The sequence below is a fragment of the Liolophura sinensis genome, chromosome 7 (genome assembly GCF_032854445.1).
Source record: "Liolophura sinensis isolate JHLJ2023 chromosome 7, CUHK_Ljap_v2, whole genome shotgun sequence".
Classification (NCBI taxonomy): Eukaryota; Metazoa; Mollusca; class Polyplacophora; order Chitonida; family Chitonidae; genus Liolophura; species Liolophura sinensis.
The window spans coordinates 59,549,503-59,573,184 of record NC_088301.1 but is presented as its reverse complement, the minus strand read 5'-3'; the positions used below and the strand labels follow the sequence as shown (position 1 = coordinate 59,573,184).

General features: G+C 39.0%; 2 protein-coding genes across 2 annotated transcripts in view; both read left to right on the top strand.

Moving 5' to 3' along the window:
- The first annotated feature begins 1,128 nt into the window (after window positions 1–1,128).
- On the top strand, window positions 1,129–6,415 carry LOC135471766 (uncharacterized). The gene is made up of 4 exons (XM_064751095.1): window positions 1,129–1,166; window positions 2,467–2,788; window positions 4,913–5,102; window positions 5,734–6,415. Exons 2-4 carry the CDS (start codon window positions 2,481–2,483, stop codon window positions 5,842–5,844), a joined length of 609 nt encoding a protein of 202 aa, XP_064607165.1. The 5' UTR covers window positions 1,129–1,166; window positions 2,467–2,480; the 3' UTR covers window positions 5,845–6,415.
- A 2,364-nt stretch (window positions 6,416–8,779) lies between these two features.
- LOC135469729 (protein MON2 homolog) overlaps window positions 8,780–23,682 on the top strand; it is a 221,177-nt gene continuing 206,274 nt past the window's right edge. Inside the window, 12 exon segments of the mRNA XM_064748295.1 lie at window positions 8,780–9,260; window positions 11,596–11,662; window positions 12,442–12,569; window positions 13,236–13,367; window positions 13,869–14,001; window positions 15,972–16,072; window positions 16,329–16,454; window positions 16,765–16,959; window positions 18,644–18,768; window positions 19,351–19,475; window positions 22,107–22,260; window positions 23,066–23,247. Coding sequence (XP_064604365.1) covers window positions 9,144–9,260; window positions 11,596–11,662; window positions 12,442–12,569; window positions 13,236–13,367; window positions 13,869–14,001; window positions 15,972–16,072; window positions 16,329–16,454; window positions 16,765–16,959; window positions 18,644–18,768; window positions 19,351–19,475; window positions 22,107–22,260; window positions 23,066–23,247 — 1,585 coding nt within the window. The 5' untranslated portion in view covers window positions 8,780–9,143.

Here is a 23,682-nt window from a genome sequence, read left to right as displayed (position 1 = left end):
ATGAAAAAAGTATTCTGACTGCATTTTCCTGCTAATAATAGGAACGTCCAACGTATCAATGTGTAGAGCTGGATCGTTACGTGTCGTTGTCTAAAGGCAATTTTGGTAGACAGTATGACTGATTTTACCTTACGGCTGAATATAGACGACTCTCTAAAAGTAAATGACTATAGAAGTCGGCGCTTGTTGCTGGTTTTGGTTTCTTGCAGCCGCTATCGTATGTACATTGGGTTTAGAAGAATTTGCCATGATGCCACAACCCGGGCAGAAGAACATGTATATTTTATATAGTAGATAAGGAGGAGTCTAGTTACCATCGTAACACATCATCGCCTCTGAATACGAAGTAGCCACTACAAATAAAACGACACATTCCATCGGAGACATACAAAAACTGACCCGTTGACAATATCTGGCATAGTGAGGTAATCTCTGTATATCGATTTAACATTGTAAGACCATTTTTGATGAATACCCGATGGGAGTAATTTGCACACTATAGGAAAGTTTCCATTGTCAAATAAAAACAATTTTGTGATGATGGTCTTTTGAAGTGTTAATACATTTATAGTTTCGTTGATAAATCTATAAAAAAGAAGTACTTTCTGCACGGCCGGTACTAAGTGATATGTCTAATACATTTCGTTATTTTGTTTGACGATTTATGAGCCAAAACGAATATAAAAAAATAATCGTATATGAAGTTTAAGCTGTTTTATTTACTTCAGAATATTGGTTTGTAGAATTAATGCCACTGCTTGGGGAAGTGATTTGAATGCTGCTCCACGTGTGTTGGTTAAGGTCCCTGAAGAGGAAAGCCTCTATCGTTATCCGGCCGTGTTTTCAAAGGTCGCTTTACGGGTAGCGAGAGGATATATTGTCCACGTCCAGATTAATCGGGCCTATAAAGTGGCCGTGAAAGGCTTGTCCATTAAGTCCCTCCACTGGACACAGCCGTGTCAACCATACAATAGAAATACAATTAAACGTAATCGCACATTGAATGCCTCGGTTAGCAAGCACTGCCACGCACGGCTCAGATCGAGGCAATTTGTTGTCACCGTGACGACGTTTGGGTCATATGACTCTGTCCGCCCGTTCGTGTGCTGTGTGTAGGCCTACATCGGGACAAGAACATTGCTTGTTTGTCTTAGCACATGGTACTGGTAAGTACTCACAAAACTATAATACAGGTGCCTTACCACAGGACTGTGTAACCAAATATGCTAACTTGGTTATGTATTTGAGGAAGCGATCAGCATTGTTACATAATGTTGACGAGTTTTCTGTTGTCTTATTATTCATCAACAGTTTTAATTATCAGGGCTATTTTTGCCATTGTGTATTGAAAATCTCAACTCGTGGTGATATAGATGATATTTGTTTTGTTTACAAAGACGTAGGTTATTTACGAAGACGAAAATAAACTTATGTATAGGCATTCACCCCGGACGGGCAACCTTATACCACCATTACTGTGAGCAGTTATACAGTGCAAAACAGCCCCCAACTTGGAAATGTTATTAATATTTTTTGGGACTCATTTAAACCAGTTTATTGATTTTCCATGACATATGTACAAAGTTTTGATATCGTCCAAGCTTTGATGAAAATTCTGTATGACTCCTAAGGTTTACGTGGGCAATCGTATACCTAAGAATTATAGCGTCTACTGGGTTAAAAGTCTTGCCTCACATCGCGTGGCACAAGCGTGAATAAATACTGAGATGTGAGCGACTCCAGGTAAATTGGTTAAACCCAATGTCAATAATAACTGGCAATGTCGGCTAGCTAAGTAAAACTTGGGTGTTGAGTTACATGTCGCCGATCACATATTGGATTGGCCCGTTTATAGACCCTGTGGTGAATCGTTCATGCGTCGATATATTAAAACCAGTGGCCCGTGTTACATATACTGGACTAATGTAAATATACCACCAAATCCTCAGCTAATATAACAACAGAAACTATACTGCTTCACCCCATGGCTAATCAGAGACTGTTGTGTCGATGTTTTGGGGAATATTGGTTTACATAAATTAAAAAAAGCGTTCGTGTCGGTTCATTTTTGTTTAGGTGAAATGTATCTATACATTGAACGCGATGTGTTTGATCATCTTTTTGTTACTGTACAGGTGATAACTTGTTTATGTTTTAGTTTATCATATTTTACAGATATTCCCATTCAGTATGTGTTTATTGTGTTCTTTAAAAACCACTTCGAACATTTTTAAATTAATTATTGATTAATTTAAAGTGATTTTTAATTAATTCATTCTACCTGACTGCAAGTTGGTGCCATTATTTAAGAATGAATACGCCGTTTATTTTGTGTTGGTTGTTTTTTCAACCAAAAGGGTAAAAATGATGTTATTGGATTTTTTTCGTAATTTCGTTTCATAATTTATTAGGGGCATACCGTCTTGATTTGCCCACCTTATACGGACACATTGCTGTGTTTTACAGGGCATGAGTTAAGGATGACGACGTTACCAAAGATAACCCCTCACAGCACCCACATCACCAGGGTGGTGAAGGCTAATCCCTATGACCCGTACCCCCCTCGGGAACTCTCTTTCTCCATGGACTGGGTGTCTATCCCCTCTAGGGTGAACCCACTTGCCCCACCACCGCCAAAAAGAAGGATAAATTCCAGCTGGGAAACAAGCGACCAACATTGGCATAACGAAAAACGGAGAAATATAATGCAGCAGAGAGAACACTTGCGCTATCACTCAGCGTGGTCAAAAGCGTTTTACGGGTCACCGGCAGACAGGGAGTCATACAGGTAAACTGCTGGCACTTTTCACATCTGTGCACATCTGCATTCTTCTGAAAATGCTACATTTGTTCAGAATGACCAAAAAGCTCCACGGTATGATCTTATAGGTACAGTGGTTTGCAATTTCGTGAATATATACAGGCCTTGGTTGATACGAAAGTCAGATGTTTATCCAATGTTTGAAAATAGATTGTTGTAGTGCTTTTAACTTGGGTGTGGGGGTGGGTGTGGGGAGTGGGGGGTGGGGGTAGCTGCACCATAATAGTTAATTGTGTGCTGTACATGAGATCTTAGCTGGAAAAATCCAACATCTGGAATAAAAGTTTAAAAAATATTCAGTTGGAAATATGTATGGACTGTACCGATTAAAGAGAAATTGAGAAGAACCATACAGTTAAGGGCAATGATTTTTTAAATTCCTGGTGCGTGTATCGAACACTTATAATAGGGTTTTTAGAGACCTAAAGCTTTCATAAGATATCAGTTTGCTTTAAAAGTACCCTGTTTGATCAGGAATTGCCGAGGCTGTAATTTGACAGGCGGTAATGGAGAGCAAACTTCTCCCACAACAAGTGTTAAGTGACGCCTTGGCGTTATCATGCAGTTTCTGGACCGGTCAGGACGTGTTCTCATTTTGGTAACCCCGGCGGCTGAAAAGATATTTGCACACACGTCAGATACACTCGATATTGATCAATAACTCAGTGGAATATACTGGCGCTCAGATCAATGTGGTGGGGAGTGATTTTTCCATAGATTGGTGACAGTTTTAACGCTAGTTCAGCCAGGGCATAATGTCTATCGATAAAATATATTGATTTATAAGCATTTTCCCTCAACAAGCCGATGTATGTGATTTGCTGTGTATGTCTGCGCGTGGAATAAAGCAAAAGAAGTTTTCAGAACATATTGTTATAAAAGACGTGTATGAAACATATATTCACACAAATTTACGAAACTGGCTTGTTGCTCTCTTGTATAAATGTTGAAATACCTTCGGCGATAAAGCAAACCCGGGGGCGTTTTAAAAGTTTTATTGGAATAAATATATAATGGCCTCGCTACAGATAAGTATGTCCTGAAAACGAAGACATAATTTTGTCTTAGAATTGAAATCATATTTGAAGTCATTTTCCTGACGATAGACAGATGCGGTATATATATATATCTATCATTTCAAAATCTTTACGAAAATTATATGTTAGGAAAAGTCCATGCACTGTATGTTGTGTCATGAGGCCACAACATCTCTAGTCTGCATATCTTGGAGCTTAAGAAATCCGTTGTTCTTTGTCTTTGGCAATTGTGACCTTATACGGCAATCGTTGTCTTGGATGCCAATCGATGTCTTGTATTGCAATCGGAGTCTTGTATGGCAATCGTTGTCTTTTATGGCAATCATTGTCTTGTACGGCAATCGTTGTATTCCATGTTGAAATCGTTGTATTGCTTGGAAATCTTGTGTCATGAGGCCACAACATCTCTAGTCTGCATATCTTGGAGCTTAAGAAATCCGTTGTTCTTTGTCTTTGGCAATTGTGACCTTATACGGCAATCGTTGTCTTGGATGCCAATCGATGTCTTGTATTGCAATCGGAGTCTTGTATGGCAATCGTTGTCTTTTATGGCAATCATTGTCTTGTACGGCAATCGTTGTATTCCATGTTGAAATCGTTGTATTGCTTGGAAATCTTGTGAGGATAAAAGACTACAGAACAGAGAATAAAACCATGCAGAGCAACAACGACCGTGTGATACAGTTAAGTGTGAATTTTAACAGTGCAAGTCCAGGTCTGTTTCCATGGTATTTATCACAGCTGTAGGTGGATTACATTATGGCAATACCTCAATGTTCTCAACACGATAGGCTTACTGTTTATCAGCTTTATGGAAAATAACACGACAGGCCTACCATCGATGCGTTAAAACCTCTGTGCACTACTGATGCCCCTGCACCTGGAATAATGTAACCTACGGTAGTACATATTGTACAACAGCAACAATCTGTTCATCACATATATTCGACAGTGTTATTTCTGTATCAATATAATCATGACGGATGCACAGGTTTTCCATAATTCGGTATACATCATATCACATGTACGACATTTCTTATTTGTTTTCCACCAGGAGGCATTTTCGTGAAGTTTTAAAACAACAGATGGATGACAAAGTGTCGAATCGACGGCAGCTGTTTTGCAGTAAAGTGAAGGAGAGCGAGCGAGCAGTGGAGTACGACAGAGAGTGTTTGCAGAAAGATGCGGAAAAATACCAGCAGAGGCACACTTACCTGAAACAGTTTAGGGACGCCAACAAATCGGTAAGCGTTTCCACAAAGTGTTGGAAATTCACACAACATAAAAATGTATCAAATTCCGATAAATTTTTCCGATGAAAATAATAAGCCTTGGGAATTCAGACTAAGGTATATGTTGTACGAAAAATCCAGAACAGTACAGAATATAAAGTACCACTATTCTATAAAATTTTCACGAAGCCAGGGAAGGTAGAATGTCATATATAGGGTATATAAAATCCTAGGAATATAAAGCATGGTATATATAACTTAATATATAGAACGTTTTGTATATAGTGTGTAGTTGTTGCACTGTGGATGTGACGACCGGAAACAATATAGCGAGCTGGTGACCGTAAATTCTACAGTCTAGAACGAAACGCAATGTCCAGTGTACATGGTGAAACACATCCCAGGAGAGACAATGATATCCTTCTGCTAAGGATCCAACATGGCCGCGAGTACGTCAGCCATCCTCTTTTTACATGAAGGACAACGTAATATCAAATTAAGTGAGTCGAGTCTGCAATCTGTTTTACACCAATATATGTAGCTCTCATACCATCAATCTCCTTACAGTACCTGTCTGCAAGGTTTTGCGTGTAGGCCTCCAATCCTTTTATGTACTATATTAATAAATGTTTGTTGTTTTCAGCTGATGGAAAGCCGACTGACCTATGTAAAGGAGAGGAAACTGAATGACAACATCAGGGAGAGAGAAGTGTTACGATACAACCCAATCAACTGGAGCGGAACTTTAAAATAACTTGCATGTGGATATATTAGGAACATTTATCTTTAATTATGTGGTCAGTTTCACGTAGAAAATAAAACTGTAAATGAATTAAAGATGTTTTACACAGGTTCGCTGGAGTTTTTCTCGAGATTTTGGGCACGGATGCGATATTCTAAGAATAAGAGTGGGTTTTATTTATTTTTAAGTTGTGATACACAAGCCTGTGGGAACACCAATGTTGATTGTTGACACGACATTACTGTTTCGAATATTTCGCTTAGTCGTCGACAACTACATGTATATAGTGACGTGCCTATTATGCAGACGCATAGAAAGACAAATTTCGATACACAAGAGTTTCCCGACATCATCAACGCACTGCGCATACGAAAAGGTAGACGCAATTTCTTGTCACAGCAGTCCAGTCTATGCGTGCGTCCATTTTTCAAACTGTCTGTCCGTCCGTCCGTCCGTTTGCCTGCACGTGCACGAGACTTGTGACTCTCGCTTCCCGTTACTGGACGTACGAGAGTATTGAACGACATTCTAAATGTGATTTGTTTTGTTAAAATATTTATATAGAGAGTTATACTTGTCGAGTCTGGGATCTATCTAAGATAACTTACAATCTATTTTCTGTGAATCGTTATTTGTACATGAAATTGTACATTGTACAGTATATGTGTATTATAATAAATATTTATCCGAATTGCAACGAATGTTTTTGACTTTTCTGCATGAAAGAATGTTCAAGAAATGCATGTAAACACTCCATACACTCAGAAAATTAATCTGTTAATTTTAACAGAAAATCTGTTGTCTAAGTGATGCTAGGGTGTATTCTGTTATAGTAACACAGTATTGTATTACATTCAACATAATATCCTGTTAGTATAATAGAATGGCTATGTTTAATTAATGAACTATGTGTGTTATTTTTAACAGAATAATCTGCTACAAGAACAGGATACCGGTACATTCTAGCATCACTCAGATAACAGACTTACTGTTAAATTTAACGGATTCACTTTTGACTGTACAATTTCATAATATTTGTAATAGTCTTAAGTATTACATTTTTATTTTTAAACCTTACTGTGGAATTCTACGTCATTCAGGAGTCGAGTAATATTTATCACTATAAACGTCAAGTAAATATGATAAAAGAAATCAAAATCAAAGTGTATCAGATAAATTCACTCCGTTCCAATATACGCTTAAGCAAGTGTTTATATAGGCTATACGATAACTTTTGACACCATGCAGATATAATGGTATGTCCTGACGCCAACATTTATTACACGTGGGCCTATTCTTATATGTTTAATGCATACTCCGTCATAGTCTCTCGTAGTACGCCTCGGTGAATTTCCCAGGCATGTATGGAAAGGCCTCAGTATATATACACACAGTACGTTGTGCAGCACATCACCAAAATAAGTGATGGTCCATAATATATACAGTATAGGAAAGCATAGGAGGCCACATGTGTGTCTCAGTTAGGTATATACTGCCGTTTATACATGTAATAAGTCAGCGCATGGGATTCTGAACTCTTCCCATATACGTGCACCAGCACCTACACTGTTTTCATGAACGCTGTATACCCGAATGTGTAGTTATCAGGAAACATGCTCGGTCACACCATACATGCTGTATATGTTTATGTATCAGTGGCATGCATGAGTGATAGCATACCAGTCACGCATCTATAAGCTACGTGATACTGCTACTACAGTGCATATACTGTGCAACATACTGCATGCATGCATGAGTGAAGAAAATAACTGTAGTGCTTCATATTTACATTACAAAAGACAGAGAGAGTAAAACCTGAGCAGCGATTGACGACAGTATGCTAGTTGCATATGGTCACTCGTTTTACCGTTGAAGTCTGTCCTCTTCTCACTTTTTATTTCAGTTAATGTTATGCATGCATCGCATTGCACAAAGATACGAAATATTAACATTCGCATTGAACATACTGCTGAAGGTATGCCTGGGCAATGTAATGATATAGGGCCTATCTAGGCTTATATACACCGGTATCCTTATCTACCGTCTACAAAATTTAAAATTTCTTCATTAAATTAGAGGACAAAAAGTCACATGAGAGCGAATAGTAAATAATTTTATTTATCTTTCCACACATACAGAAAATGTTGCACGATGTGAATTATACATACAAATATAGCCTTTTTAGTCCAGCATTTATGCGGATACACATATACAGGCCTATGCAGGAAAATGCAGCATATGCATAAACCGTATGCTCAGCATGCGGATTTTCACAGCACATATTATCTATCCATAATTGAGGCGGTATAGAGATAAGATACAATTGCTTTTTCAATATATAGCTCTGAATATAAGAGTAAATATTGTAGTGTAATCGCACATAGGCTTCTATGCAACTTGATGTGAGTTCTTCGTCCTGCTCTTCCAGGCCCTTCTATCCATTACAGATGGTTCTATCCATTATAGATGGCGGTACTTGCATGTCCATATTAATTATTTAAAAAAATTCCCGTGGATTTAATTCGCTAAAAGTCAGCCATAGGCACTTTGAGATTAATATCTGACAAGCTGACTGAAATTTACAAAAATAGCAAAAATCTACATATTTAACATGGGGTTAGAATATTTGAACTCCATTGCCCTGCCTATATAGTGTTATCCACTGTATCCTATTTACACTTTTGTCGGTGTTACAACTAGTGTAATTATTGGTCCATGCCATGTACCTATAAACTTTCCAGAAGCTATTTGAACAATAGATAAACGTACGCTAAAAACAATGCCAACCACAGATGATGGTGGTAGATTTAGTGGCTAGTGCAGTCATCAGCTTCTCAGACAGATGAAGGGTGACAGCAACTAGGTCTGTCAGAGTTACTTCCCGCCACATATTATCGTAGGTGGCGCTGCGTAAAATTGACAACATGGCTACTTCGTGAAACGTAATGTGACTTAGTCAGTGATCGTTGTAAGACAGATTTGGGGTTGTCAGTTGGCTAACAAATGTACTCCAGAATTAGAATTTGCTAAAAATTGAAAGTTCGGGGTAAATTTTGTCCTCAACGCTCTCTGTGTCCTGGAATAACGGAATTGGAATGCAAGCCATATGAGTTGGACTTGACATTTCGTCTGCTGCAACAAGTTTGACTGGCCTAACGAAGCCGGCTGTTCTCAGAGAAGGAATAAGTACCGCTATACTACCTTCACTCAAAGTGATTTAGGATAACCTCTCAGAGATCCACCTAGTGCAAGTGCCTGTCCATAGTTCATAAACTATTTAATTAAAGAGATATTAGAAACAACATATCACAATGGCAACGGCTGCCCCGAAGGGCTCACATATTGGCAAAAAGTTGATAGAGAATCTGCAGAGTGATTTTCGAACTTTATCCGCAGAAGCAAAGAGGAAATACAACCCAGTGAAAGAGGTGGGTATATCTTATTCTCCAGCGCTAAACACTTACATGGGCTTTATACACTTTTCATTATTTCGAGGAGATTGTATCGTCCTTATTATCACCTCTTCCCCCACCCATTCAAAACTCTGGCTTGCTGTGATTGACAGGTCCTTGACCACTGAGGTTACGCGTTCTAGTGCAGCTGTCCAAGGTTTACTGTGTGCCTTAAAGTATAATCCCAGAAAATAACTAAGTCCAAGATTGCGTTGAAGATAGGTTTGGCAAAGTGATTTCAGATGGCCCCAAACCATCGTTAGAGCATATTCCTTTTATAAACATGATACAGTTGCCATGCCAGTTTGTAACAGGGTTTAAGACAAAAATTACTCTCCAAATATGTTTCCATGACTTAATGCTTGCAAACACTTGCATGTTGCTTACTTTTTTGTGTGTCGATTTGTCACAAGCAGAATGTTAATGTGCGTATTTCTTAGGCTGGTTGAGCCTGAGATTCCGTGGTGATGCTCAAAGCGAACACAGGTACTGACAGACTCTACGTATTTTGACAAGGGTAGTTAGTTGCATCAGGTATTTAAATGCAGCGCTATCCTTGGCTGAAAAGAATTTTTGTCCAGTGTAACGTCAGAGCAATCTTGGACTAGACTAGGCCCTGAGTAATGATGTGTTGAATCCAGCTCATGTTGACTTGGCTGCAGCTTTAACCTGAGATTACTCTGACGTCAGAGTCAGCTCCATTTAAGACATAACACAGTTACACGTCCTTTTCAAGTATGTTGCGACTTTCAGTTCAGCGGGTGGTTTTGAGCAAAGAATCTAAGGCCCACCTAGCCTGAGAAATTACTGATCAACATTGTGCTTGGGAAAAATGAACAGATGAAAAACTAAGGAACATGAGTGTGTGCTAACTTAAGGTTGCGGAGACGCATTTGAAGATAATTTTTGTCTCAAATGCTGTGACAAGCTGCCTCAGCAGCTGTGTCAGGTTTTGAAATGAAACAAACTTATGCCAAACCTAATGTCAGGGCTATCTCAGTCTTTTTAATTTGTTTTACTTTATTGTTGCTGAACGCCATATTCAAGAATTGTTCAGGTGTACTTTGGCGTTCATTTTTGTGGGTGAAGGAAACCAGTGTACCAAGTTACTGACAAATGTATGATAGGTATGGACACCATATTGGTGGAATATGAGTGGTCTTCAGTGAACGTAAACTGCACAAACTGCCACTTGATACCCAAATGGCCCAACTGAAGTGAGAGGAGGGGAATGCTGGAGCTGTAAGTTAGTTGGTTTTTATCAATTACATTCCAAGGTGTCCAACCATAACACTTCAAACTGGAAGATTCACAAGTATGATTCAGGGAAATAAATTACTCACAGCACGCTAGTTCAGATTTGAAATGTTTGACATTTTCCAAAAAATGTAATCTGAGCAATTGCTGCAGGAATATTGTGTTAGAATGAAAGAGCAAAATTCTTATTGTCATAAAAGCATTCATTGCTCAATGACTCTCCATGGTATCATTGCTATCCCAGCAGTCTCATCCAGGTTGTTGTACTTGACAGACTTCAGGATCTGGTATACTGCATCGGTTAGGTGCATTTTATATGACAGATAAACTTTGACATTGTCAGTTGTAAAAACACATACGTGTGTCTGCGGTTCGCATCATTACAGCTCTTCTTTTCACATGTGAAAATGAAGTGAACTAACCTAGAATTTCACTATTGATTTTCATATGTAAAATCAAATGAAGGGAATTTGTAAAATTAAAAAGAATATCAGTTTGGTTGGCAGTACGGAATTTTATTGCAGACAACAGACCAAGGTTAATCTTGGTTTCTACCTTTGACATATATCGTCAACTATGCCTGCTGTGACCACATTACTGTGACCAAATTGTTGTGCAGAAAGGCGGCGGCTAGTCCATGACAAGTACAACGGCTTGGTTGTAACTTTATATCTGAATGCTAGTCAGGCACCAGGCTAGGTGCTGGGGGTTTCCCCAGGTACTACAAGTTTCCCCCAGTCATAAGGCTGACCAACATCATTTATAAATAAGTCAAATATTCTTAATTACAGTATGAAAACACCCATAAAAGATTTATTTGTAGGTTAATGCTAGTTGGCTCACAATTGTTTGTATTTTACGTTCATATCAGTCATGTATTATTCTGCTAGGTTTATCCTTTGGTTGAAATTTTTTTCATTTAATTCATTAAACAACCTTTTAAAGTAGGGCAATATTTTTGTGACATATTACATAACCTAGTTTTTAGTTATCTAATAAAAATAATGGAACAAAACTTGTAGTACGATGACTTATATTTCAAATTATGTTGCAGGCAGCAGAATCAGCCTTGTTGAAAATCAGGACAGTTCCTGAAAGTAATGATCGGGATATCATCTCAGGTAAAGATATTTTCAGATAACAAAAGGGACAAAGAAAACATTAATGTTTAGATATTTGTTCAAACATTTATTTAGTAAAATGATTAATTTCAGATTCTTATTGATTTAGATTCCGATTATTTATATATTTTATATCTTTGAATACTTCTGGCTATTTAACCCGGTCAGCTGTGGAGGGTACAGCAGATAAGAATAATATAAAATGATATGTCAATGTATTGTGGTACTGTAATTCTTCAACCTTTTCGCATGTTTTCAAAATATTTATTCAAGCCTATTCTGAGGGCATTATTTTGTGCAGTCTGATAAATGTATACCTTCTGTGAAGTCCTGAACTTGGTGAGCACAACCAGTGTAATTTTTTCTCCAAAATCTAATTATAAATGTGCATAAATTGCACTCTTTCATATGCGAAAAGTTTGAAGAAGGGTACTGGTAAACATTTTTGTCCTTACCCAGTAGTAAATTGCTCAGTATACCAATATCTTGTTTATTGACTTGTAACTTGTTTTCAGATTAATTTGTGAGGGTTGGCAGTAGTATTTTTCAGTGTAATTTCAGGGGAAGCCGTTAAGGTAGCAGTGGAATGTCACTCTCAGTATGAAGTAAAGTGTGATTTTCTGGCCTTTGCTAATAATACAGGCATTACTGAAAGTTGCTAAGTTTAAAAGTAAAACTTTCAGATGATGGTGGAAGTATTTTTAATTTAGTCAAATGATAGCCATTAAAGTGATTTATCAGTAATCTAGTGATGATAAATCTGTGTGTTTTCAACCTAGGCCTGTTGTCGATAAGCAGTGACTTGGTACATCCTTTGGTGCTGGGATGTGAGACAAAAAACCCACGGCTTGTACATGTTTGTCTCGTAGCTGTTCAGCGATTGATCTCACATGAGTCTGTGTCTGTTGTGAGTGGCTTTTTATTATTTCTTTTTAGAGAAGTGTGCAGGGGTAGTCTTTTTACTTGGGGGCCTCCGTGGCTCAGTCGGTTAGCGCGCTAGCGCAGCGTAATGACCCAGTAGCCTCTCACCAATGCGGTCGCTGTGAGTTCAAGTCCAGCTCATGCTGGCTTCCTCTCCGCCCTTAAGTGGGAAGGTCTGCCAGCAACCTGCGGATGGTCGTGGGTTTCCCCCGGGCTGTGCCCGGTTTCCACCCACCATAATGCTGGCCGCCGTCGTATAAGTGAAATATTCTTGAGTACGGCGTAAAACACCAATCAAAAAAAAAAAAAAAAAAAAAAAAAAATCTTTTTACTTGTACCTGTACCTCTTGATTACACCTCATTTTGTGTGTGTTACATAACCTAAATGTAATGTAATAGTATTCATGGGTTTCTTATGTAGCTGTAGTCAGAATGAGTGTGTTAATGCTACAGTAATGACAGTGGCCTTGCTCATTGATCAACACCTTAATCATTGATAATATTATCAAAGTGGCCCTTAATGTAGCTAATCTTCTGCATGATTTTGTGTGCCAAGCAATAGATAGTGTGTACATGTACATACACATCTATTCTGCTGGACTAAGTAAAAAAAAAATTTATAAATGATTTTTAATAACTTTTTTCCCTTTAGACTGCAGCCAACAGCATTATCAGTATGCTATGGCAACTAATGGAGGCCAGTCTAGAAGAGCTGAGACTTTTACAGACTGCCATTTTGCTGATCACTACGAACTCTGTAGTTCAACATGAATCTTTGGCAAGGGTAAGAGTCATTTATTAGCACATAAGCCAACTACATAATTTAGGTTGACCACAAACTTTGACTGCTAGGACGAACAAGGTATGGGTTCAAATCCAGCCATTGACAGGGGATTTGCAGATGTTTTGGAGGTGGTGTATACGAGAGAATTCTGCATCCTCTGTCTTTAAAATTGACCGCCATCATCTTAATGAAAAATTATAGAGAATGTCATTCGACAGTAAATAAAAGAAACCTTCATCTGCAGATTCCTACAGAAAGAAGAATATGCAATTAAGTCATTTACAGAGCACATCATTGGCCATTCATATATTTGATTGGTGTTTTACACCATGGTCAATAATATTTCACATAATAAATGACAACGGCCAGCATTATGGTGTGATGAAGCCAGGAAGAGCCTGAGAGTAACCCACATCCATGGCCATTCAATCACATTCAAATTTTGTTAACAGACATCAAACTGTATTTAAAAGTCTATTAATGTTTTAATTCCTTTTTCAGGCATTAGTTTTGTGTTTTCGTCTTCATTTTACTAAAGACAGCACAACCATCAATACAGCTGCTGCAACAATCAAACATTTGGTCAGTGTTGTTTTTGAGAGAGTCTTGGCAGAGGATAAGGTGCCATCACAAGGTAAGGAAACATGTCCTGTGGGTTTGGAGTCATTAATCAACTTTTCTTCGAGAAATTAAATGTTGATTGAACATATTAGTTTATAGTATGGTGTAGGTGTATTTCAAAGCCAAAACATGTAACATGGCTCCTCTCAGACCAAATAGGCTCAACTCCCCCAAACTGACCACATGGCCTTGGACAGTTTGAGCTCAGACCACCAAACCTTGACCAGTGAGGCTGTGTGTTCAGGTCAACTCCTACAAACTGACCTCATGGTCTGGACAGTGTGAGCTCAGACCACCAAACCTTGGCCAGTGAGGCTGTGTTTTCAGGTCAACTCCCACAAACTGACCACATGGTCTGAACAGTGTGAGCTCAGACCACCAAACCTTGACCAGTGAGGCTGTGTTCAGGTCAGCTCCCACAAACTGACCACATGATCTGAATAGTGTGAGCTCAGACCACCAAACCTTGACCAGTGAGGCTGTGTTCAGGTTAACTCCCACAAACTGACCACATGGCCTTGGACAGTGTGAACGTAGACAACCAAACCGTGACCAGTGAGGCTGTGTTCAGGTCAACTCCCACAAACTGACCACATGGTCTGAACAGTGTGAGCTTAGACAACCAAACCTTGACCAGTGAGGCTATGTTCAGGTCAACTCCCACAAACTGACCACATGGTCTGAACAGTGTGAGCTCAGACCACCAAACCTTGACCAATGAGGCTGTGTGTTCAGGTCAACTCCCACAAACTGACCACATGGTCTGAACAGTGTGAGCTCAGACCACCAAACCTTGACCAGTGAGGCTGTGTTTTCAGGTCAACTCTCAACTGACCACATGGCCTTGGGCATTGTGAGCTTAGACAACCAAACCTTGACCAGCGGAACTGCATTTTCAGGTTAACTCCCACAAACTGACCACATGGCCTGGACAGTGTGAGCTCAGACCAACAAACGTGAGCACTGCCATGGTTCTACCCAGTTTACAATCCCCACAAACCTGAGCACTGACATGGTTCTACCCAGTTTACAATCCCCACAAACCTGAGCACTGACATGGTTCTACCCAGTTTACAATCCCCACAAACCTGAGCACTGACATGGTTCTACCCAGTTTACAATCCCCACAAACCTGAGCACTGCCATGGTTCTACCCAGTTTACAATCCCCACAAACCTGAGCACTGACATGGTTCTATCCAGTTTACAATCCCCACAAACATGAGCACTGCCATGGTTCTACCCAGTTTACAATCCCCACAAACCTGAGCACTGCCATGGTTCTACCCAGTTTACAATCCCCACAAACCTGAGCACTGACATGGTTCTATCCAGTTTACAAACCCCACAAACCTGAGCACTGCCATGGTTCTACCCAGTTTACAATCCCCACAAACCTGAGCACTGACATGGTTCTACCCAGTTTACAATCCCCACAAACCTGAGCACTGACATGGTTCTACCCAGTTTACAATCCCCACAAACCTGAGCACTGACATGGTTCTACCCAGTTTACAATCCCCACAAACATGAGCACTGCCATGGTTCTACCCAGTTTACAATCCCCACAAACCTGAGCACTGCCATGGTTCTATCCAGTTTACAAACCCCACAAACCTGAGCACTGCCATGGTTCTACCCAGTTTACAATCCCCACAAACCTGAGCACTGACATGGTTCTATCCAGTTTACAAACCCCACAAACCTGAGCACTGCCATGGTTCTACCCAGTTTACAATCCCCACAAACCTGAGCACTGACATGGTTCTACCCAGTTTACAATCCCCACAAACCTGAGCACTGCCATGGTTCTACCCAGTTTACAAACCCCACAAACCTTTTGTTCAAGGCTTGTGCTTTTTGTGACCAAAAGTTGTCATTCATAAATAAACCAGTTTCTGCTTTATACCCTGCTAACTTTCTGTCTATACCTCTAACAAAAGCCATCGAAGGAAACTTGAGTCATTGGTGATTGTTGTTTCAGAGCCATTAGAAACAGTTTCTACTGAAGAACTCAAAGCAGGCAGTAAGTCACCACCCAAGTCTCTCAGACCTTGTGCAGGAGATGCTTTTCTCTTATTCCAGGTAACTGTTAATAAGGTCCTTCTTTATACTGTTTAATGTTTGTTTTTATCAGTACATTATATTTTTTGGGCAATTTCATCACTGTGAATACTTAGCCATTGATTGGTAAAGTAATATATGCTTATTTAATGAATCACTAATCGATTCATAGATAATTAGATACACTCATAATGAATGTCATTAGTGGGCCATTTGCGCTTGTTAGCGTTGCATTAATGTGTTAATCCTGCACTAATCCATTGTATCAATGTTGTAGGACCTGTGCCAGTTGGTGAATGCTGACCAGCCATATTGGCTTGTGGGCATGACAGAGATGACCAGGACCTTCGGCTTGGAGCTCTTGGAATCTGTCCTCACGACATTTTCTGAAACTTTTCTCAAAGTGTGTACTTTTTTCCGACACTCTTAATGACTGAAAACTTTATTCATGAAAGCAAAGTTACTCATTTTTCCAGATTCTGAGAGTTCTTTTGAACTCAAAAAAGTGTCTTGTGGTTTGTGTAGAAGGTGGGATGATATTCCACTTAAAAATGTAAGTTTCAGCACCAAAAGAAATATTTGATCACTTTTATTTCCTTAAAAAATGTGCTTTTTGAGTGAGAGCAAAAATAGATTCAACTACCACATTGCCATTAATTGTTAACTGAAACACTCTGGCTATTACAAATATATTGGCGATTTTTCTATTTCAGCATCCAGAGTTTAGTTTTCTGCTAAAGGAGCGTGTCTGTCCCCTGGTGATCAAGCTCTTTTCACCAAGTATAAAATATCGTCAGGGATTGCCTGCTCCCCCATCTCCTACCCCAATAGAGAAGCCATTTTTCCCTATCGTTATGCGCCTGTTAAGGATCGTGTGTGTTCTGATCAACAATTATTACAAATTATTGGTAAGTATTTATTACTGGTTACTTGTGACTCATGTATGGAATACAGATGTTTTGTGTAAGTCACATTTTCATCCTCCCAGTCTACTGGCTATAGCTTGTAGCTATACTGTAGGACGATTTTCATTGCCGGTCTCTGCCTTCTCATGGAAATCTAAGAGCCATCATATGAGTGCAACACTTGATATTTAGTATCATGTAACGGCAGTCAAATTAAGAAGTAGATGCAGATGTACAATGTATATGATGAAGAAGTCGATGTATTTGACCTGTGCAGCACTTTGCAGAATGGTTAAGAAAACTGGCAGTACTCAATATTGTGGAATTTCATATTGGTACAGCACAGTCAATAGCTGCATGAAGTAATAAATCTTGTTGTACTGTATGGCCTCTGTATGGTACTATATGGTACTGTGTGGCCTCGGTATGGTACTGTATGGCCTCTGTATGGTACTGTATGTCCTCAGGTTTGTAATGTGTGGCCTCTAGATGGTAACATGTGGCAGCCACATGGCACTGTGTGACCGTTGTATGATATTGTGTGGCCTCTTATGATACTGTGTGACCTCTGTGTGGTACTGTGTGTCCTCTGTATGGTGCTGTGTGGCCTCTTACGGTACTGTGTATCATCTGTATGGTAATGTGTGGCACATGGTACTGTGTGGCAGCCACAAAGTACTGTGTGGCCTCTGTACGGTACTGTGTAGCCTGGGTATGTGATTGTGTGGCATCTATGGTAATGTGCAACATGTGGTACTGTGTGGCCTTTATGGTACTGTGTGGCCTCTGCATTGTACTGTGTGGCCTCTGTATTGTACTGTATGACCTCTGAATGGCACTTTGTGGCCTCTGTATGGTACTGTGTGGCCTCTGTGGTACTGTGTGGCCTGTGTATGGTACATTGTGGCCTCTGTGGTACTGTTTGGCCTATGTGGTACTGTGTGGCCTCTGCATTGTACTGTTTGGCCTCTGAATGGCACTGTTTGGCCTCTGAATGGCACTGTGTGGCCTTTGTATGGTACTGTGTGGCCTCTGAATGGCACTGTGTGACCTCTGTGGCACTGTGTGGCCTCTGTATGGTACATTGTGGCCTATGTGGTACTGTGGGGCCTCTGCATTATACTGTGTGGCCTCTGCATTGTACTGTGTGACCTCTGACTGGTACTATGTGGCCTCTGAATGGTACTGTGTGGCCTCTGTATGGTACTGTGTGGCCTCTGTGGTACAGTGGTAAATCTATGTCATACAGCCATGAGGCATTGATTTACAAAGTTTTGTGAATGTGGCGTAAATATGGTACTTTATGTGCAGCCACATGGTAGTGTGTGGTATTTTCTGGTTTCAGCCACTTGGTAGTGTGTGGCAGCCACATGGTACTTTGTATGCAGCCACATGGTACCATGTGTCAGTGCATTAGGACTGTGATTGTGAGCAACATATTACTGTGTAGTAGCTGCATGGTACAGCTTAGTGCCACACATGTTGGGTGCTTGGTAGTATCAAAAGGCTGAGGACTGTTTGGACTGTTTGTGGACCTTTCGGCTCAGTCTGTGCAATAACCTTACAGTATGATGTGATGAAAGCTGCAGGTGTATTCTTATAAATATGTCGATGACAAAGTAACTCAGATACATAAACATGTCACTACGTTAGATTACACTCAAAGATTTGTATTCTTCTGTTTCAGGTGACTGAGTGTGAAATTTTCCTGTCCTTGCTTGTGAAATTCATGGATCCAGAGAAGCCTCTGTGGCAGAGGTGTCTAGCTTTAGAAGTCATTCATAAACTGTGTGTTCAGCCGGAATTGTTGAGGTAACTCTTCAACCTTATACTCCTCACAGTGGAAGCTTTGCTCTCTCTACTCTATTCACACAACACACAGCACATGACCATAGATGACACACAAGATTTGTATTGCATTTAACCTGATCACTAGTGGTTTGTGGTTTCTTTGATCTGCCTTGTTCTGTAACACTAACAATGGAACATGCAATTGATCATTTGGGAGGGCTAGTCAAGTAACATTAATGTACCATTTGTTTCAGCCAATGATGTGTCCTGAAGTGAAGTTTAATGAATATTAGAAAAGCTGAACTTTTGTTCCGAGAACTTCTTGAACTATTGTATTGGGCTGAAAATATTTAATAAATTTACATATTATTTTTATTTGTGTAACCTTTATGACCAAAGAATTTTCATTTAATATGTTGATTATCTCATCTCCTCAAATAACAGGTTGACCCAATCACTAATAAGGTACTGTACTTAAACATACCTGTATATGAGAGTGATTAACAGCTAGTTACAAAAATGAATCAAACTGACTTCCAAGTTTAAGAATATTGCAAATTTTGTTATACTCCATTAATAGTTTGTCTGTTTTGTGATTTTCAGGTCTTTCTGTCAAAGTTATGATATGAAACCTCATTCCACAAAGATATTTCGGGACATGGTGAATGTGTTAGGCTCTTTCATACAGTCACAGTTCATGAACTCTCCAGGTGGACCAACAGCTCAAGGTAACATTCTAATCCACCTGCACACCTGGGAAATTTGTTATTCATCAAGTTGTCTGCAAAATATCTGGAGACTGCATGGCGTATTTCAGTAAGCAAGGCATAATCTAGGTTAATATTAGGTCTGAAATTCAGGCACGCAGCCCTTTAGAATGCTTACCCAAAGTACTCTTTTACCAAAATTGTCAAAATTTGCCCTTTCAACCTTTCAAAGTGCCTCCTATGACCCAAAAAATTATTCCCACCCTGCAGATTAGAGTCTGGTAAGGTCCTGTCATATGTGGGAAGGTCTGGCAGTAACCTGCGGATGATCGTGGGTTTAGCACCCATCAAATAAATAAATAAGGTTGCGTTGCATATGAAGGTGCCAGTTCGGTCTTGATGCATACAGGTATAGAAATTAGAAGTTAAGTGAGCAGGACAATTGTCCTGTTGATCCCTAAAAGTTACCTCACATTATTGCAACTCACAGGACAAAATTTCTCCACTCTGAACTGTGGGCCTATTATCACTGTAAGATTAAACACACTGATAAATAAAAGTACATGGTCCTTCATGTGCACCATTCATTTAACATTACAGCCCTGTATAGAGCTCAGTTCTGATTTGTTTTCAGTGTTTTTTTCAGTGTTCCTTGAGCCTATGTATAGTCTTAAATATCATACAGACACATAAAATGTCACTCTGACCCATAAAATTCACGAAATGGGCTGAATTATGTGTGACTGAATGGTTACAATGCTTTTTTATCAGAGCCAGGAGGAATTGTTTGTCTACCAGCAGCTTATACATCGCTTCCAATCTTCTTTGAAGTATCATCGTATAGATGACATTGTTGATTTATTAGCTTCATCTTTGGGTCAGCTATTGATCCAGTAGTCAATTGCTTGGTAAACCCGGATTTAAGTATGTCTGTCATTTTGAGCAATCAGTGTTTTTTATTTTGCTGCCAACAACGACCATATTCCTAGAGTTGCTGTGAACTTCACCTCTTAATATGCGCCTTGCATGTCTTGGCTCAATGAAAAGCCACAATAAGGTAATGTATTTTTGAAGCAAGTAAAGTATTCTAGAGGAAGCCTGGTACATTTTATGGAAATGGGATTTTCCAACAAAGCGATATGTTGAAGTAAGTTACGTTTTCTTATGAATTAAAGGTGCCAGTTTGGGAAATTGATCAAAGTAGCAAAATTTCATGTATGTGCAGATTTCCATCGCCAAATATTCAACCAGACAATTGTCCATGCTGCACATAAATTTTGACGGACAAGACCATTTTTTTGACCGACATTTCAGAGAACTCAGATGTAATTTCGAACCCTGGCATAGAATTTAGCTATTGGAATTACAGGTAGACAGAAGCGCCTGTTTTCATCAAGGAATTTTTGTCATCAAAAAGTTGAATGCTAAAACTGTTAAGTTTAGTTTAAACTGAATTACCACAGAACAGAATCTGCAGTCAAAATTATAGAGATTTGCTGCATATATTTGAGGGTTTAATTTGTTTTTGAATTTATGGCTAAGGGCCTACTTAACCCTACACATCTGGCGCCATAAGCAGGATGTGCCTGTGAGAGTTGTATGACAAATGAAAAAACTTAACCATAAAAAGTAATTCAGACCTAAGCTGTCTAGTGTATTCCTAGACTAGGGTGTATTCCTTAGATTTGTGGATAAACTGGCAACATACTATTTACCTATTTGAAAAGAGCAGTAGTCACTCTGGCTTGGAAGCCAGTAAACCCCAGTTTGCAGAGATGAGAGATTTTATCTTCTCATATTTCATACTGGTTGTGAAAAAAAATTGGTTTTCTCAGGCTATGTGAAAACCCACTGCTGTACTGCACAGCTTAGAAAAAAAATTGTAACAGTAATTTCAAATCATCATTTTAAAAGTTTCATTTTCAAGTGTCATATTCCTCATTATTTATTTATTTGATTATTGTTTAATGCCTTACATAAGAATTTTTCTTTTGTACAATGGTGGTCAGTTTTATGGGAGGAGGAAACCGCTATGCCTGGGGCAAAACCACCAAACTTTGACAAGGAAATCATAAACTTTCCTACTTGTGACGAACACATTATATATAAGACTGTAAAAATGATCCAACATTTATTACAACCACCTAGCTTGGTCCTCCGTAGTCCTTTTATGAGAAACATTTCGCCTCAGGCAGTGTTATTGTTGTCAGCAAATGTGTACAATTTTGCTCCTTACGGTAGCTTTCAAGTGTGTGGGTAACCTAGTCACCAGCTGTTTATTTCAGTGCATGTTGAGAAAATCTGCTAACATGATATAATTTCTCTTGTTATAGTTGTCTTTCCTCATGCTGATTGATTTAGGTAATGAAGATTAATAAATCAAACAAGGTCTGCCAGCAGTCTACAGAGATTCTCTGCCCGGTTTCCTCCCGCAGTAATGGTGGACGCCATAATATAAGTGAAATATTCTTGAGTACGACATGAAACCTCCATCAAATATATATAAATATATTTATTTTGTATGCCATCTTTTTACCATCAAATTTTGTTTTCTGGCCAGTACACTTATCAAAATTAGATGACAGTTAGCGGTGCAAGTGTGTATTGCTGTCTCAGGGGAGTTATCTGGGCTTTCTTCCCTTGTCATTACAGCTAACAAATCCCCGGACGTTCAGGGCACGCCCCCTGCTTTGGTTGGTGGTTTACCTGTGGGGGGCGGGGTCACTCCACAACCCGCCTTCATGTACAGAGGGGTCTGGATACCCATCACCATGGCGATTCCACAGGGCCAAACCAAATCCATCTAGTAAGTAAAGAAAAATAGAAACAAAGCCTCTGCCGCAGCTCACTATTTTATTTGTTAAAGTTTGATCTTTCTAATTCTTTGTGACAGTGATAATATTTTGAGAGTATTTTTTTAATCCTTTAGCTTAAATTATTAACTTTTTGAGTGGTATTTTGGAAAATTACTTTTATTTTATTACATATTTTATTCTTAAGAGTCCTAATCATGATACTTGAGGACTCAAAACCTTACAAAACCCAGTATGTTCCCCAAATTCCACAATATTTTAAGTACTTAGCAGAAATGTGATGTCACACTCATCTGTTACAATGTAGTGTTACAATATTAAGTTTTGTTTTCGTCATTTGTGTCTGCGTGGACAGGTTTTTTATTATGGTTGCAAATTATGAATACACATACACAAATTTTAGGGGTATTTTGTTGATTGTGGATATGAATCATGGTTTTATTTATCTTGTCATTTAGTCCTTTTGTAATACATCTGTTGGTATCATTTGTAAATGTTTTGTCAAAAATGTCAAATTAATCTAAGGGCAGCATAAACATTTATCCGAAATTCTGTAAACTATTTAAAATTTTCCCCACAACTAAGTTACTCTTTTTGTAGGAGTCTGAGAGTTCTGTTTGTCTTTAAAAGCTGCATTGAGGTTTGTTTGGAAGGTAGGATGTTATCCTGCTGGAAAAATGTAAATTTCAGTACCAATAATAATATTAAAGACATTTATTTGCGTAAAAAAGTGGGCAAATATTTGTGGTCAAATTCAGCCGCATGTTTTGTTGTGTGTTTTATCTTCCCCATTGCCAGCTTGGACATGCTGGAGAAGATTGACTCCCCTCTCATCCCAGATGGGTATGGAGTTTCTCTGGCATTTTACTGTCTTCTGGATGTGGTTAAAAGTGTGCAGTTGCTCATAGAAGGAGAATCTGGTGAGGCACCTGCCAAAGATGCTGAGCAGAAGCCTGCAAAACAGTCAGAGCCATCTTCCGGTAAAACGAGAACTTTTTTGTTTGTCAGCATATTTTTTTTCAGGTTAGACACTTTTAGGCTTCAGGAGAGTTAATGTAAGTGATTTTCTGTCAAGACACTTACTTGGCTTGAGCAGTTCTACCCCATTTTAGATGACTACATGTACAAATTGTCACTGTTACCTGACAACTCTGGTGCTGTGTATTTCAAGATTATATAAAATGCTCTTAGCATGACAAAATTTAAGGTAAACATTGTTATTTGTGAGATTTATTTTTTCACTTGGTTTCAGAATTACATGTACATGTAGGCCCAGACTTAATTGGAAAAAATCCTGAGCCATATGTAAAAGGAGTGTGCTGAATTTATCTTTGAACACATGTACACAAGTTATGAGTTCAATTCCTGCAGTTGTTAATTTATTTTCAGCCTTCAGTAGAAAATCATATTATACA

Excerpts from the sequence above, each read along its gene's own strand:
- LOC135471766 (XM_064751095.1), top strand. The coding sequence starts at position 2,481 with ATGACGACGTTACCAAAGATAACCCCTCACAGCACCCACATCACCAGG. Across the intron at positions 2,789-4,912 it reads GCAGACAGGGAGTCATACAG|GAGGCATTTTCGTGAAGTTT; the intron begins GTAAACTGCTGG and ends GTTTTCCACCAG. Across the intron at positions 5,103-5,733 it reads TTAGGGACGCCAACAAATCG|CTGATGGAAAGCCGACTGAC; the intron begins GTAAGCGTTTCC and ends TGTTGTTTTCAG.